This window comes from Macrotis lagotis, chromosome 4 (genome assembly GCF_037893015.1).
Source record: "Macrotis lagotis isolate mMagLag1 chromosome 4, bilby.v1.9.chrom.fasta, whole genome shotgun sequence".
NCBI lineage: Eukaryota > Metazoa > Chordata > Mammalia > Peramelemorphia > Peramelidae > Macrotis > Macrotis lagotis.
In genome coordinates, this window is record NC_133661.1 from 15626664 (window position 1) to 15643567 (window position 16904).

The 16904-nt window shown below is 33.7% G+C and overlaps 1 protein-coding gene across 3 annotated transcripts in view; it reads right to left on the minus strand.

Annotated features, from left to right (window-relative positions):
* The window catches only part of PCDH15 (protocadherin related 15), a 2110989-nt gene that overhangs the window by 646510 nt on the left and 1447575 nt on the right, over positions 1-16904 (minus strand). For all 3 annotated transcript variants that reach the window (XM_074232276.1, XM_074232274.1, XM_074232275.1), the window contains one exon: positions 7568-7723. In XM_074232276.1, the coding sequence (XP_074088377.1) occupies positions 7568-7723 (156 nt within the window). The remainder of the gene's footprint in view (positions 1-7567; positions 7724-16904) is intronic.

Sequence of the window (16904 nt, forward strand, 5' to 3'; positions counted from 1 at the left end):
AAGGCCTCAGGCTCCAGACATGAGAATGTTATTCAATAAAGAACTTTCACAAGAGGGAAAGATTAGGCTTATCCTATTTGGCCACAGAGAATAAACTTAGACCCAATGGGCGAAAGTGTCCAAGAGGCAAGCTGAAGCTGAATGTCAATGGAAGGGTTGGGGAGAAGAAAAGTTCTAACATTTAGAGAAATTTCAAAGTTGAATGGGCTGCCTCAGGTACTGTTTTCACATGCATTGAAGTCTTTCAAGTAATGTCCAGATGGTCACTTATCTGGGAAACAATTTGCTTGGGATTAATTGGAAATAAATTTTCTCTGTGCTTCCTTTCAACTTAGAAACTAATTGAATCTTTAAATAATATATATATATATATATATATATATATATATATATATATATATATATATATTTCTATACATCCACACATACATCCAATTATGATCCAGGTAGTTGTCAGGAGCAGATGTCTAAAGGAAATGGAAAGTTTGGGGTCACATGAATAGCTTTATCTATTATATACTAAATGGATTTTGAAATCAGACCGACAAATTATTGAGCAATCTCCTTCATTGGAGGATAAATTACATTATCAAAATATTAGATAAGGACACTCAAAGATCTGAGAAATGTACCTATGGGAATCTTTTTAATAGTTCCTTTGACAATCTTTTAGTAGTAAATTGGGTCAAAAGTCCCTTAAAGGAAAAAAGATAACATGTCTCTCCTTGATTAGCTATGTCTCAAATATGGACTGATAATTGAAAGGGTTAAGCTGTCTAATATGCAAAGAAAGAAAAGAAAGGCTGAATAATCTTTGATTTATTAAGAAAAACATTCAATAAATTAAGATATACAGATATCTATTTATAAGGCCATAGGTAAAGTGACCAAAAAAACTCAATTTATAATGATATTGGAAGAGAAGGACCTGCAGAAAAAGAGATCATTGATAGCTGCAACTGTCATTACAGCTGTCTGGAACTGAGATAAAAAATGTGTATATATATATATATATATATATATATATGCATGATATTTTCACATATGCAAATGTATATACATATTATATGTAGACATATATGTTTGTTCTTCCTTTTCAACAAAGACCACAACATCAGTGAGGTGATACCATGACAAGTGTGTGAATTGAGTTTGAGTAAGGGGATGCTCTATAAGCCACCAAACTCAGCTTCTCCTCCAGAGCCATCTGGCCAGATATGAATCAAGATGACTAGAGACAACCCTGGATGCGAGGCAATCAGGTTTAAGGTCAAAGAGCTAGTAAGAATCAAGTGTCTGAGGCCAGATTCCAACTCCCGTTCTCCTGAATCCAAGGCCACTGCTCTACCTGCCCTGTATATGCCTATAGGATCACACATATAACAAAGGTACAAGAAAAGTGAAAAAAAAATGTTTTTCTACCTTTCCTTACTCTTCTATCAAGGTCTCATTCCTCTTACAGTCACTGAGGTTCAAAATTTCCGTATTGTCTCCAACTTTCCATTCCCACTTGCTCCTCATGCACAAGCAAGTATGGAATTTTGTTCTCTCATAATCCCAAACTTTCCACTGAGACATCTGCTGGTATCACATAGGCTCTCATCATCTCCTCACTGGGTTGTTGCAATAGCCTCTAATTGTTCTTCCTGCTTTAAATCTCTGCTCACTTGAATCCATCTGACACCACAGTAATTTTCCTAAAGATAGGTTTGCCATGTAACCCCCCTCCCCTTTCATTCAACAAACTCCAGTGCCATCCTATTAAGAACTCATTGGATCAACTATAGATCATCTTTCTGGGGCATTTAAGTTTTTGGCATTTTGGGCATCTTTTTATACCTGGAGTCTTTAAGTTTTTGGCATTTTGGGCATCTTTTTATACCTGGAGTCTTTTGTATTATTTTCCTGACATCACATAAATTATAGTCTTTGATGCTTTCATTGCTCCTTACATATAATCATCCCTCTCTATGTCTTCTTACTGTCTGTCTCGATAACCTAAGATGCTTTTTTTCCTTACCAAACTTTCTTGTTTTCCTTCAAGATATAACTAAATTGTCTCCATCTTGATGAGGTCATTGCTGACTTCCCCTCCCCATAACTCCCAAGCTACTTCTGTCTTTCCTTAGCTACTTAAACAATCTATAAGTTTTGCATGTTTTGTTAATAGACAACATGTCTATGGGGGCAGCTGGGTGGCACAGTGGATGAAGCTCCAGGCCCGGAGGCAGGCGGACCTGAGTTCAAATCCAGCCTAAGACACTTAATAACTACCTAGCTGTGTGACCTTGGACAAATCACTTAACCCCATTGCCTTGCAAAAACAAAACTCCATATATATATATATATATACATAACATGACATATATATGGCATATTTGAGCTTTTATAACACTATGAGGTACACAGTGGGCAGATGGTGGTGGTGATGAAATCTATATTTTGTAAACTAATCAAGGGAGAATAAAAAGTTGAAATTTAACCCTTGGAACACTGGAATTCTGTTAATAAGTGTTGAAAACTAGGCTATTATATGAAGTAATTCTCACTCTACTTAGTCAGTCCTGTGCCAAAGGAGAATCATCACGGCTCACAATTAGAGAAATCTATACCACAATATGCTTTTAAAAAGATGGGGAGGGACATATGATAGAACCAGGAAATAAAATTAATTTAATCTTCTGAAAATATAATATGCATTTAAATCTTGGAGGGCCAGTTTAATATTAAAAAAAAATCTGTTGCCCAGAGGTAATACAGAGCTTTTGATCTCTTTAACTCAAGGTCTTCCTGTTTTTTTTTTTTTAATTTCAAATTATTTTGCGTGTGAATATGTGAGTGCCAATACACACATAAATGCCTGCAAACATATTTCACTTTCTCTTCTATATTGATTTTTTCTTGAGATGCATCACTGCCAGAAGAAATAGTTTTCTCCCTAATTCAGAGGGAACAAAGCTCATTCACCACCTTGCCTCTTTGCTGGACTACAATGGTCAATGATGACTTCCCTTTCATTCTTCCCAGACTAGGGGACAGTAGTAGGGCAAGGGAGAGCAAATCACATCAGACAGTACATGATACCAGGTTTCCAGGTGGCTTTGGGTTTGTCCTTTTGGGGTGAAAAAACTGACAGAAATGGGCAGTGTTGGGTCTCTGATGCATCATGGCTACTTCATGTTTCACAGAGATCTTTCAGAACACAAGGATATTCCTCTTTTTGAGTGTTACAGAGAAGGAAAAAAGAAGGGAACCATTTGGTTGTCACTGGGAGAGAAAGATGGAGCATCTTGCTCAAAATAACCTGGAGTTTAAATATAATATCACTTTTGCTGAGGGTAGAGGATAAAGCATGAGGGCTTGGTGCAGATTAGAGAAGATCATGGGGTCTCTGTGGCTCTTGGAGAGCAACATCTTGGTTTGAATGGCTACATGCTTAGTCCTTATTGGCAAGGTGCCTTTGGTAGTCAGGTCTAGTTTTGTGGAACACATTATATGTTTGATCTAAATTTCTTATCATAAAACAGTTAATTCAGAAGTTAAAAATTATATATAATGATGATTTTTTGATAGTTAAGTTATTTGACTAAGATCACATATCTAGTAAGTTTATATGTCTGAGGCTAGATTTGAACTCAGGATCTCCTAACTACACAATCCTGTACACTAATCATTGCACCAACTATCTCTGATGAAATTGTTTAACATATTGTTGTCCCATGTGAGAATTTATACTTCTTGGGAATCACTGCATTATTTTTTTTTGTCTTTGTATACCATGCAACTCTTGTTTCTGGGACATAGTAAATGGTGAATGAGTAAATGAGTTTGATAGATAAGAAGGAACTGAACTAGTTAAATCTCTTTGACCAGTCTAAAAAACTTATTTCTTTTGGTATTTTTAAGTATGAAAATTAGAGTAACACATACAAACATGAAATTTTTCTTCATCCATTCTATCACAGCAAGACATAAGATCAAATGAGGTAATAATTGTAAATTGCTTTGTACAATGTCTGTGGCAAAGACAGTTATATATAAATGATAGCTGCTATTAGCTATTATTGTGATGTGATGAATAGAGACCCAATCTCAGAGCCATGAATAACACTGTCAGTTATATCAACCCAACCTCACAGAGCTTGATTTCAAGGGTCTTTACAATTTACCTTCCCCAGATATACCATAGTTATTATAATTCTTCCTAAAAATGTGACTTCTAGAACTGGACTGAATACAGTACACCAGATAGGAGTTGATTAGAGAAGCATACTGGCTGAAACTCAGCAAGACCTGAAAATGATAGAAAAGTTTATTCTTGCATACTATCTTCCATATTTGGAAACATGTAGCAAGGAAACTATATAAACAGCATTAGGAAGAATTTTGATCCCAGACTCACTATATGGAACTATCAAGATGCTTTGGTGGGATAGAAAACTGGACCAAAAAGTATTGGAAATTTCAGGGTTGCCCATCAATTGGGGAATAGCTAAACCAAACGCAGTATATGTTTGTAATGGAACTCTAATGTTCTATAAGAAATCATGCAGCATGAGATTTCAGAAAAGTTTGGAAAAACCCACATGAATTGCTGCTGAGTGAAATAAAAAGAACCAGAATATTTTCCACATTAACAACAACATGGGATGATGATCAACCAAGGTGGACGTGTTCATTTCAGTATAACAATAAACAGACAATTTTAAAGACTTGTGATGGAAAATATCATCCATATTCAGAGAAGGAACTGTGGAGTTCAAATGAAGACTGAAGATGATTATCTTCAATTTTTAGAAGTTTTAAAAGTTTTCTAATGTTCTTTTTCTTCCTTTTGGATATGATCTTCTCTTATAACATGTTAAATATCAATCTCTGTTTAGTTTGGTTATAAATATGGATGCTATTTCAGATTGTTTTCTGTCAGGGGAGGGAAGGGAAGGAGGGAGAAACGTTCTAAAACTCAAAGGCTTGCAAAAACTACCATTGCATGTAGTTGGAGAAAACGAATAAATAAAAATTTTAAATTTGTTTGAAAAAGATAATCAGACCAAAATAAATTGCAATACTAAACTCAAAAAAATCAACAGCATCTGGGGCAGCTAGGTGGTGCAGTACATAAAACACTGGCCCTGGAGCCAGAAGTACCTGAGTTCAAATGTGTTTTCAGACACTTAATAATTACCTTAGCTGTGTGGTCTTGGGCAAGCCACTTAACCCCATCTGCCTTGCAAAAAAAAGTCAATAGAATCGTGGCTAGATAGTATTTGGGATAAAAAAATAGCATTTATATAAAAAAAATCATTTATATAAATGCTTGCTATACATTAGATCGTTACAACAATCCTGAGAAGCAGGAGCTATTACTATGCCCATTTTAGAGATGAGGAAACTGAGGCAAATAGATGCTAAATGACTTCCCTAGGGTAATGCATCTAGTAAGTAGGTAAGGCTAGATTTGAACTCCTGTCTTCCTAAACCAGGTCTGGTGCTATGTTTATTAGGCTACCTAGCTGACTTTTGTCTTTCATTTCCTGTTTTTTGTTAGGGTTTTTTTCTTTTTTGCAAGGCAAATGGGGTTAAGTGGCTTGCCCAAGGCCACACAGACAGGTAATTGTTAAGTGTCTGAAGCTGGATTTGAACCCAGGTATTCTTCACTCCAGGGGAGGTGCTGTATCGACTGCGCCACCTAGCCACCCCCAGCTGACATTTGAGAGGACTTCAAAGTCAATATGGGTGATTCCAATCGTTTTGTTAGCCCCCAAAATATATAATCCAATCAATACATAATAAACTTTTTAAAAATTTCCTTTACAAGATCAGGATGTTACAAAAGAGAGAAATGATCATTTTGATGTTTTCTGTGCAAGATAATTTCACTGCTTCCATTATCCAATTTGAAGCTTTGCTTTCTTTTCTTGGGTATACCATTTTAAAAAAGGCAATGCCCCTTGAATTTATCTAGAGAAGCATGACCAGATGAATGTGTAGGAAAACAAGGCAGGATGGTGATTGGTTGAAAGAACTGGAAGCTTTTGGACAGATGTGAGAACTGTCTTCACAAACATGAAAGACTGCTATAAAGAGGAATGGGACATTCTTTTTGTCCCAAAGGTTATAACTAGGAGAGATCATTGGGAGCTTGAAGAGAGCAAATTCTGGCTTGAAAGTTTGTCATCAGAGCTGAAGGCTTCTAGTATTTGTGCATACTGAACATTTCACATTACTGCAAAGGGATAATTGGCCTATGGGATAATTGGATGCTACTAAGCTAAAGAACTGTGGAAAAAGAAATTCCCATTGAGGCCTTCACTGCCAAAACGGCAATGTTTGACTAGTTTGCTTAAGTAAACTTCTTGAAATTTGAAATCAGTAGTCAAAATTGATTTATTTCTTAAGATATTCCGAAGAGTACCACTAATCACTGGGGAACCAGTATGTGTAAAACCATTCTCTATTTTGTATGCATCTATTAAACTTTAGCTTCGTGTCATGACTTATCATGACTACCTCATATCATACTTTTTTCATCTCTGCTTCTCCAATACCATAAAATATATTTGTTTTGTACTTCTTGGAAAAGGGACTCCTTATGCAAATAAGAATATATATATATATATATATATATAATATAATATATTATGTATGTATAATGTATATATAATATGTTTTATATATATATATATATATATTTCAATGTCTCCTTCATACCTATCAGTAACTAAAGAAATATGCAGAAACAAATCATTTTTTTAACCATAATGAGAACATTTCCTAGCTAATATTACCAATAATAAAAAAAGAGTTTCTTTTGGAAGCACACTGAACTCCTTCCCATCACAGAACCATTTAAAGATGTTGAATGATGATTTGGATTATTGCAGAGGGGATTCTTGGAAAGTACCAAATTGTGCTAGAACCTTCCTGTTCTGTGATTCTGATGTTCTGTGACAATTATAGAGAGAGACTTGTACTTGGGTTGAAGTTTAAACTCCTCACATAAACTGTGGTTTTAGTAATGACATTTTTGTAACTTAGCAACTTCATTTATAAAATTGGGATAATAAAATGTACTATTTGCTTCAGATAGTATAAGCATGTTGCTTTGTGAACTGGAAAGAATATTAAAACTTTTCTTAAAAGAAAGCCTTATTATTCATAGTGACTTTCGTATTCCAGCTAATACATTAAAGTTCTTGGAGGTTCAAAGAGAAGAGGCCCAAACATTGCCTCCTCACTAGTTTGAATAAAGTATGGTTACATAGACAAGAATGGATTTCTTAGAGCATTAATTTCTTCCAGAGGCATACTGATCTTTTAGAACCCATCCACAAAAGATTTCGAAAGAAATGAAAAAAATAATCCATATTTTGAGTTGCTTTTCTATATTTTGAATATTTTTCTTAATATTATTTTTAAATGAAATGTCAAGATATATTTAACAATCCTAAACATTAGAGCCAGTGAGAAGTTGTGGATAGCCCCAGAAATGTGTCCAGCATGCATCTTGATTTGTGTCTAAATGATCTAACATAGCAATAGGGCAAAAACGAAAAGAGGAACTGACCTCATTCACAGTGGCATAGTAGCTCTCATGCTTGAAAGTCGGAGAGTTGTCATTTCTGTCTCTCACCACAATTCGAACTTCATGGTAAATAACAGTTCCCACTTTTTTGTTAACACACTGGACTTTCACCACGATGGAATGAATATTCATTGGTGGCTGCAAGAAAAAAATGACATTTTTATTATTTTTCTCTTGATTTTTTAATTTAAATTTTATTTTTTCCAATTATGTATAAAGATCATTTTCAACATTCATTTTTTGTAAGATTTTCAGTTCCACATTTTCCCCCCTCTATCCCTTTCCTCCACATAATAGTAAATCATCTTATATAGATAACATCTATAAAATCATATCAAATATATTTCCACATTAGTCACATTGTGAAAGAAGAATCAGAACAAAAAGGAAAAACACTTGAGAAAGAAAAACAAATGAATTTTTTAAAGTGAAAATCATATACTTTGGTCGGCACTCAGACTCCATAGATTAAATCTGGAATTCAATTGTATTTTGTATTACATTACGCCTGCAGTTACTACATATATAATACACAACTTATTAGCAATAAGAAAAATATTTTAATTAAAATTTTTAACTTATTAAAATTTTTATTAAAAAGGAAATAATTTCATATGGACAACACAACAATAACAACATAGCTTAATACGCGATGTTGAATGATGTTTGAGGCTTTATCGTGATGTATTATATACTTTTATATATTACAGTCCATCACAAAATCATTTTGGGATATAATATATTGCCTTGTCACATTATAATGTATTAAATCAAATGATGATATTTGGAATGCCCTAAGCTTTGGAACCACAGCAGTATTAATAGCAACAACAAGGGTGATGATGATGATGATGATAATGATGATGATGATTTATCACATACTCTGTTATCTAACATATATACATATATGTATTATTGTACAAAATACATACATATACACATGCACATAAAAACATAAATATAGCTGCTCACATGAATAGGCAAAGACACGTGAGCTTGCAAGACCTAAATTCAAATCGAAACTCAAGCACTAGGCAAGTCATTTAACTTGTGTTTGACGTAATCCCCTGGAGAAGGAAATGGCAGAGCATTCCAATACCAATGCCAAGAAGACCCAATCTCAGTGTGCTGTGGTCCAGGGCATCACTAGGAGTCAGATACAACTGAATGACTGAATAAAAGACTAGTGAACAGAACTTGCATGGGACTTGTATTGAGGAAGACCTGACTTCAAATTCTGCCTTGTGTGGCTCTGGACAAGTCATTTTTTTCCTCTCAAGTTCAAGTTTTCATCTATATAATGGTGAGAATAAGTGCATATAATTCACAGGGTTCTTTTAAGGATCAAAGGGGCTAACAAGCATAAAGCAATTAGCAAACTTTAAAATGCTATACAACTGCTGGTTGCTCCAAAACAATAACAGCATAGCATCATGGAGAGAATACTAGGTGTGCAGTCAATATACTTGAACTAAAAATCTATTCTTACTTGTATGACTTGGTTATTTTTTTAACTACTTCTGTTTCCTTATCTATAAAATGAGTTCAGATTGAGTGATACCTAAAGGCTTTCCAACTCTAAATCTAATTTTGATGAAAAGAAATATATCCAACAGGAAGGAAGATTAGAAATAAACATTATAAAGGAATAAAACCATGTGCAAAGCCATATATGAGTACGGGGAAGCATATTTGGATCCAAGAACAGAAGAAAAACCAAAGTACAAAGTAAAAAATCATATCACACATTTTAGTCTAAAAAAAGTCTATAGCTGGATGTTGCTTTTGTAATACAAAGTAGAAAATCGCAATAAAAGCAAGACTCAGGATTGTTAGGAAAATCAGTTTGATCAAAGATTTATCAACTATGATCTGGAAGCAACCTTATATAATAAAACTGAGCTCATTTTAAAGATGGGGAAACTAAGGCCACCCAAATTGATTTTCTAAGAATTACACAGTTAATAAGCATCCAAGAATTCAGATCCCAATCATCTTAACTACAAGCCTATTGCTCTCCAGGATCCCCTTGACATTCACTCAGTTCATGGAAATCTCATTTTTAAAATATCTGAGAATCTGACATGTTTTTAAAAAAATATTTCTTTCTTAGATCATCCACTTTCCTAAGGCAGAGGAAGCAAAAATGAGATTTATTATATTAAATGTTATTCTGACCCACAATGACAGAATGGTTCAGGATGAAGAAGGGAAAGGAATCTTGGGAAAGATTGAGGATTTTGTCTGGGACATTGATAGACTGGAGGTTTCTCCAGAAGAGACCAATGATGAGCATAGGGAAATCTTGTCAGAGAATACTCAACTGAGAAAATGATGAAGGTCTTCCCTAGAAGACAATTTAGCATTTTTTATTTGTATTTATAGTTAGCATTTGTTTAGTTTTTTTTTTTTTTTTGCTTTGTTGAGGAGATACATATAGGGAGATATAGACAAATAATATATATACATATATTTATATATGCATATCCCTCCACAATGGATTTACACACACATGTATATGTAAATACTTATCTATATTCATCCATAAGTAAGCATATTCCCACTTACTTACTCATGCATGAATGAAAATGAATATATTCATTTATAATCTTTTATAAACAAATTTACTTGAACCATATATCAAGCTTGTGAGATAGGTGCTATGAATATACCAATTAACAGATGAGAAAATTGAGGCAGAGAGAGGTTAAGTGATTTGCTCAGAACTGAATGACTAGTAAATATCTAAAGCAGGATTTAAACTCTGTTCTTCCTGATTCTTTATTCAATGATCCATTCACTATTCCACCTTATGAACTACCAACATTTAATTTAGACTTACATAGTTTTGGGTTTTACTATTATTAAAATTATTGAAACAGATGTTTGATTTAATTTGTTTAGGGAAGTCCTGCTAAGGACAATTTTCTTGGAATTTTACAGAATTGCCTCTGGTTCTAGGTATTTTTGCCATGTGAATTGCTGCTTAGTTTCTGTATTTCTTCCAAAATAAGACCTAACTGGAAAATAAAGTCTAGCAAGATTTTTCAGGAAGCTTGTAATAAAGTCCTACTGCCCCCCCAAAATAAGTCCCAGTTAAGATCATCTGATGGACATATTTAATGGACATATTGAATTATACAAAGTAATATTAATCTATCATTAGATATAAATAAATAATATTATTGACATTAATACTTAAAATAATACAAACTATAATTAAAATTTACAAATACCCAAGGGAATGTCTTTAGATGAGAGGTATACACCTATGTAAAAAAATGAACTCAAAATTATTGCCAAATAACCCACTGAACTACAGACACAATTCATGAATAACAGGCACACTTGATAATTTGACCACTAAGGGCAAGAAAGGTAACACTGAATGGGTTTCATGCATTTATGTTCTTGTAACCAAAATGTACTAGTACAAGCAAGTAGGTATAGAAATGGGTTGATTTAATGCTGCCACTTATTTTGTGAGGTGATCAAAGAGATCTGCCAGTCTGGGATTCAGCCAGCACTCACCACACTAAGACATGAAGACCTTCTTTGCAGAGAGAAGAATAGATCAAATAATGATTCCCACAGGAATGACTAGCCCCAGGTTCTTGATATCACAATACACAAGCCAGTCAAGGACCATTTGCACATACAAATAAATGATGACATTGAAAATTGAATGGAGAGAAATCAGCAGGAAGAAATTGTAAATCCTAGCCTACAAAAGGTGGTGACTTAGGTGAAGAATGCATGGTATGATGTTGTATTAGTGCATTTTGAGCTGGCTACATGGACAAGAAGCACTTATTTAAGAAGAGCTCTATTTCTGGGCATGACAGATTGAGGACCAATGGTTCTATAGGAATTGGAGACCTAAAAAAATCAGTCTGGAATTTAGGGTTTGGAGAGTTATGATGATCTAGGAGAAGTGACTGTATTTGAATAAATATAGATTTTTGTATATAAATAAATGTAATTTTCTACATAAATAGGTGGATTGTTAAACATGGAAAAACTGATATTCCCTAAAAATAAACCCTAATGTGTTTTAGAGCAAAAATTAATATAAGACCTGGTTTTATTTGGGGGAAATATGGTAGTACAGATCACAAACAGGAATTCAAACCAGGTCTTAATAAGATGTCTGTTTGTCTATAGAATTTTTGTCATGACTCCTTTAATAGTCATGATAGAATTTTTTTAATTTTTTGAATTAGTTATGTGGAAGAGGGATTTGCTTAAATATGTGTGTGGCTTCAACGGCAAAAAAAAAAAAATCACACCAATGGTTGGCAGAAAGGGAAACAGAGAGTAGTTTAATATGGCAAATAGGGGGAGCATTGCAGTAATTGGGACAGTCCAGCTATTGAACCTAATGCCTTTGAAAGGGTCTAAGGTATAGTATGGAGTATTGAATGTGGAGATGGAAAAACTGGATACAAATCCCTCTTACAAAAGTAAATAATTCTATGACTAAGTCATTTATTCTGTGAGATTATTCCCATTATTTTATGTAACTTGACGACACTTTGGATAGATACTGAGCTTAGAATCAGGAAAAGCTGGATTCAAATCTAGTTTCACATGCTTGTTAATGGGTGATCCTAGGCAATTCCCTCAACTGCCCGTTGTCTCAATTTCTTGATCTGTGAAATGAGGATAATAATAGTACCTATCATTAATGATTCTTATAAGAATTAAATTAGATAATATAGGGAAAGCACTTTGCTACCCTTAGAGTAATATGCAAATAAAAGCTATTACTATTATTATCTTTAAAATGGGAACAATAAAATATCCCAGGAGTACTTTCAGGTTCACTGGAAGTATCATGTGATGTACTTTTCAAACTTTAAAGTGCTATCATACTCATCATGAATGTGCTGACTTCCCTGTCCTTGGAGGTCTTCAAATAGTGAATGGATGCTATAGTTTTCTATAGAGGATTCCTGTTTTGAATAGGAGATTGGGTTTTGTGGTTCTTTGCGTCCCTTCTAAATGTATGAGTATGTGTATTTCAAAAGATTGGTAGAGAGATGGTACATATCTCAATATAATCTAAGACAAGATACATGTTTTGTGGTCATCCTGGGCAGAGGCTCTTCAGAGACAATCGCCTGCATGATGTTTGTCTTTCTTTGCCCCTTAATTCCCATAATTATAAAAGGAGGAAGATGGACTAGTCGACCACATAAGTTTTATATTCTAGATTGTGATTCCAATTTGCAATTTAGGATGATTTTGGAGATGTCCTCTGGGGTGCCTTTTGGTTCTATTTTTGGACTCCTGTCATATTTAATTTGAAAATATTGCATGAACAATAAATAAAACTTTTTCATTAACATCCTTATCCCACTTGTATTGTGACTATAAGGACAGAAATGTCATCCTACTTACACATAGAAGATCACCATTCTGTTTCACCAAGTCACCAATTGGAGAGCCTAAATACTTACACATTAGGAATATTCAGGAACCTTTCAATGCTTTTTACTCCTATAGTCCAATTCCCTCCCTCCCTCCGTCTGAGTTTAGATTGAACACAGAAAGCAATAAATTCTCACCCTAATGGTTCAGAGCTGAAGGCAAGAATTCCCCATGGCTAATATATAACCGACACATTATAATCTGATATTAGAATAGATTCCATTCTGCTGTATGGGATGGCCGTAAATATGTCAATTGTAGTTCTACTAAGTAGATTAGTGAGAGGTTAGGGACACCAAAGTGCTTAGGAATAGGCTGAGGAAACTGGTTTGTCTGTCATAGCTAAACACAAAAAAGTAAGTCACTATAATTTAATTTTCACTATTTCTCTTTAATTGTTTTGTTCAACTAATAAAGAAAATAAGCATAATTTTGGAGTAACTTACTGCAACAGCTATCTTTCATAGATAGCCAAGCAGAGCAGGTATTTTACATTCTTCAGATGAACAATGTTTAGCAATGTAGGGGGAAATGTCTAAAATGTTTGCATTTTTATCTTTCAAGAATCAAAAATTTAAGAGGATCCTTACATTGGGAATTTATTGAGGTGATAAATGTAGAGCTTAGTAGCTCTTTCCAAACTATTAAACAAAAAATAAAGAAATTTCTAATGATCCACAAAGGCTATTGATTCTCAGTCCTTTGTAAACACAATTCTTTGGAAGTGAAGATAAAAATGTATTCTTGTCATCAATTTTAGTCCAAGTGTAGTCTGTCTCCACAGGTAGGAATAGTGTTTGCCATGGTTTCTCTTTTTTCTGTTTTTTAAGAATATTTTTTGTTCCTAATATCTATAGCAAATGAATTAAAAAAACACAATTTATCAGCAAATAAAAAGGCAATGGAGGGGGTAGAAACACCACCAGGGGAGAGAAGACGGTAGGGATAGAAGGAGAAGTGAGGAAAATGAGATGAGACAATTTGATTAAGTTTAGAAATGAATAAATAAAGTAAGCAATGTTCTTGAAATTCTAAAAAGAAGGGCTTTTTATCCAATGAGTAATTCATTTTTTGATGTTTTTTTTACCTAAAGAGATGATAAAGGTTGAAATTATAAATAAGCTTTTGAGAGGATCATAGAAATGGACAGATGTTCAGTGTGGAAGGGGAGATTAAGGGAACTTGGAAATGTTTAAAATTGTCATGAAAAGTAGCTGAAGCTTATTTAGGAAACTTGCTCAAAATATTTTATGGAGTACACACACATTTATCTATTTTTAATAAATAAAGAATTTACTTTCTGAGACAATTGTACAAGCCACAGATAGCTTAAAACAACTGAGGAAACTTGTGGAGCTATAAGAGAAATGGATGAAAAGATATTTGGGGTAAATGGAAAAATATATAATAACAAAACATCGATTCCTTTAACAATGATTCACATATCATTAAGTTCAATGTCATAGAGTAGAAAGAATTCTGGCTTTGGAGTTAGCAGGTTCAAATTTAAGCTGTGACTCAATCTCTGTGTATGTGTATCCTTAAGCAAGTTTCTTGCCTATTCTGTCCTCAGTTTCCTTATATATAAAATAAGGATTTGGGAGAGATAGGAACCAGATTATCTTCTCCACAACACTCTCTATCATCTTAGTATCATTGAATATTGTGATTTAGGTCTCAAAAAAGAGTGAGTTTTATACTTTTAGATATTTGGGGACTTTAACAGTCCAATGAAAAACTGATGGAAATTTATACATTGTTTATAGGACTCATTCAGAAATTTTGAGAGATGGATAAATTCCTTTAAAGGCAAGGTGCCCAAAATTAAGAACACAAATCAACAGCAATGCTAAATTCACATATGCTTAAATTTTTAAGCTTCATCTCATGGAGAATAGCTGTTCATTATTAGTTTAGATTGTAAATTTGCAGGACCTTTCTTACAAACACTGATTAAAATAAGGAGTAGAAGAGATGGCCTATAAATTTTCTTCCACTTCTCTAAATTGATGATCCAATGAGTGTTTATTTGAAATAGATGGCAAAGACTTTCTCCTGGAGGCATTCACTAGCTATCCTAAGAGAATGAGGATCACCAACCAAAAGGAAACTCTTCTATACTTACACACACACACACACACACACACACACACATTCATAGTATCTTAATGTTCTATTTCCTTTGTTATTTCATTTCAAAAGACAGATTAGCCAAACTTTACCTTGTCTTAGAATTGGCTACATTCACAGATAGTCTACAGGTCCTTAAGTAGGATTTTCAGAATACAGGTTTGATAATATAATCAACAGTGATAAAAAAATCATTACTGCTACCTGAAAGGTTGTAAGTAAACCATAGAGTTTGACCAAATTCAGGAATAAAACAAGAAAAGCTAAGGGTCAGAACTGAAATTACATTATCCCATTTATTTTCCCATTCACAACCATAAGACAATCACTTAAACAAAAGGGAATTCATATATAATTATATATATACACATATAGATTTTTTCTACTTAAAAGTATGTTTTCTTCTTGAAAGAAGGGAATATTTCTCAATGCCTATCAAAGTGTCTGACTCATAGTAATGGTTAAAAAGGAATGAATGAATGCATTTTCTTCCTTATTAAAATAAGGCATCATTGTACTGCATTATTAGATTGGAATGTTAAAAATGTTATATATTAATATCGGTTACCATTTATACTCATCATTGGAATCATCTTTTTGACACCACCACCACTATCATTATCATCTTCATCATCAACATCCCCATGTATACTGTCACTGTCATCAAAGTGGTAATTCCATAGAACTGGGAAGCTTTCTGGCACTGAAAATGCCCTACCTTCACTATTTCATGCTAACCCTTTCCACACCTGGATGGATGGATGGATGGATGGATATATATATATATATATATATATATATATATATATATATATATATATATATATACACATACACACATACACATATGTATATATATATGAATGCTATCTTTATCATCTCCCCTCAAGAGACATTTTTCACTTCCAACAACTCCTTTCCCATTTGGATTTTGCAGGTTGCAGTTGCTAATTTTATGTACATTCCTATGGGAGGCATCCTGATGCAGTAATAGGAACATTGGGTTAGAAATCAGACAATTTGAGTTTACATTTCAAGTCTCCTACATACTAATATACCAATCATTTTCTCTGAGTTGCTGTTCCCTTATTTATAAAGTAAAGGCATTAGATTGGATGAAGGTGAAGATCTCTTACAGAACTAAATCTCTCATTCTAGCATTTTGTAAGAGCATAAATTAGCTAATTGACTGAGAAAGATTTCTTTAAATTTACAGAACTAAAACTCAAAGGCATTACAAGGAATATAAATTCCCTTCATTTTTTAAACAGATGAGAAAACTTGGGAGTTTATTTGATGACGCACATAACTAGTAACACTACTGCGGCGAGTGTTCAGATTATGAAGTTGAGTCTCCTTATTTTGCGTCCAGGGAGCTTTTTTTTTAATTTACAATAATTCAGGGACTGATTTCTTTGTTATCATCCTGTTTTTGCCAAAGCAGTTTCAAACACCGTTATATGAATAAGAGGACCTTGAGGAGCTGTTGTAAAAATATCTATCACTATATCAATGACCTTCCTAGAATCAAGCTTATATTAGACAGACCACTCTGAGGTTATCTAGGATGGTTCTCAGAGGATGGACACATATTTATCCATGGGGTTGAGTTTAAACTTATCAAATTGTTGAGATCTTCCTAAGAGTTTTTCCATTTATTTAGACTCCCAAGAATCCAGGGTCCCCATACACACCATGGTTAAGGAACTAGAAAATGACTGAATAACATTTCAAAATGTAAAAGTTATGACTTGCT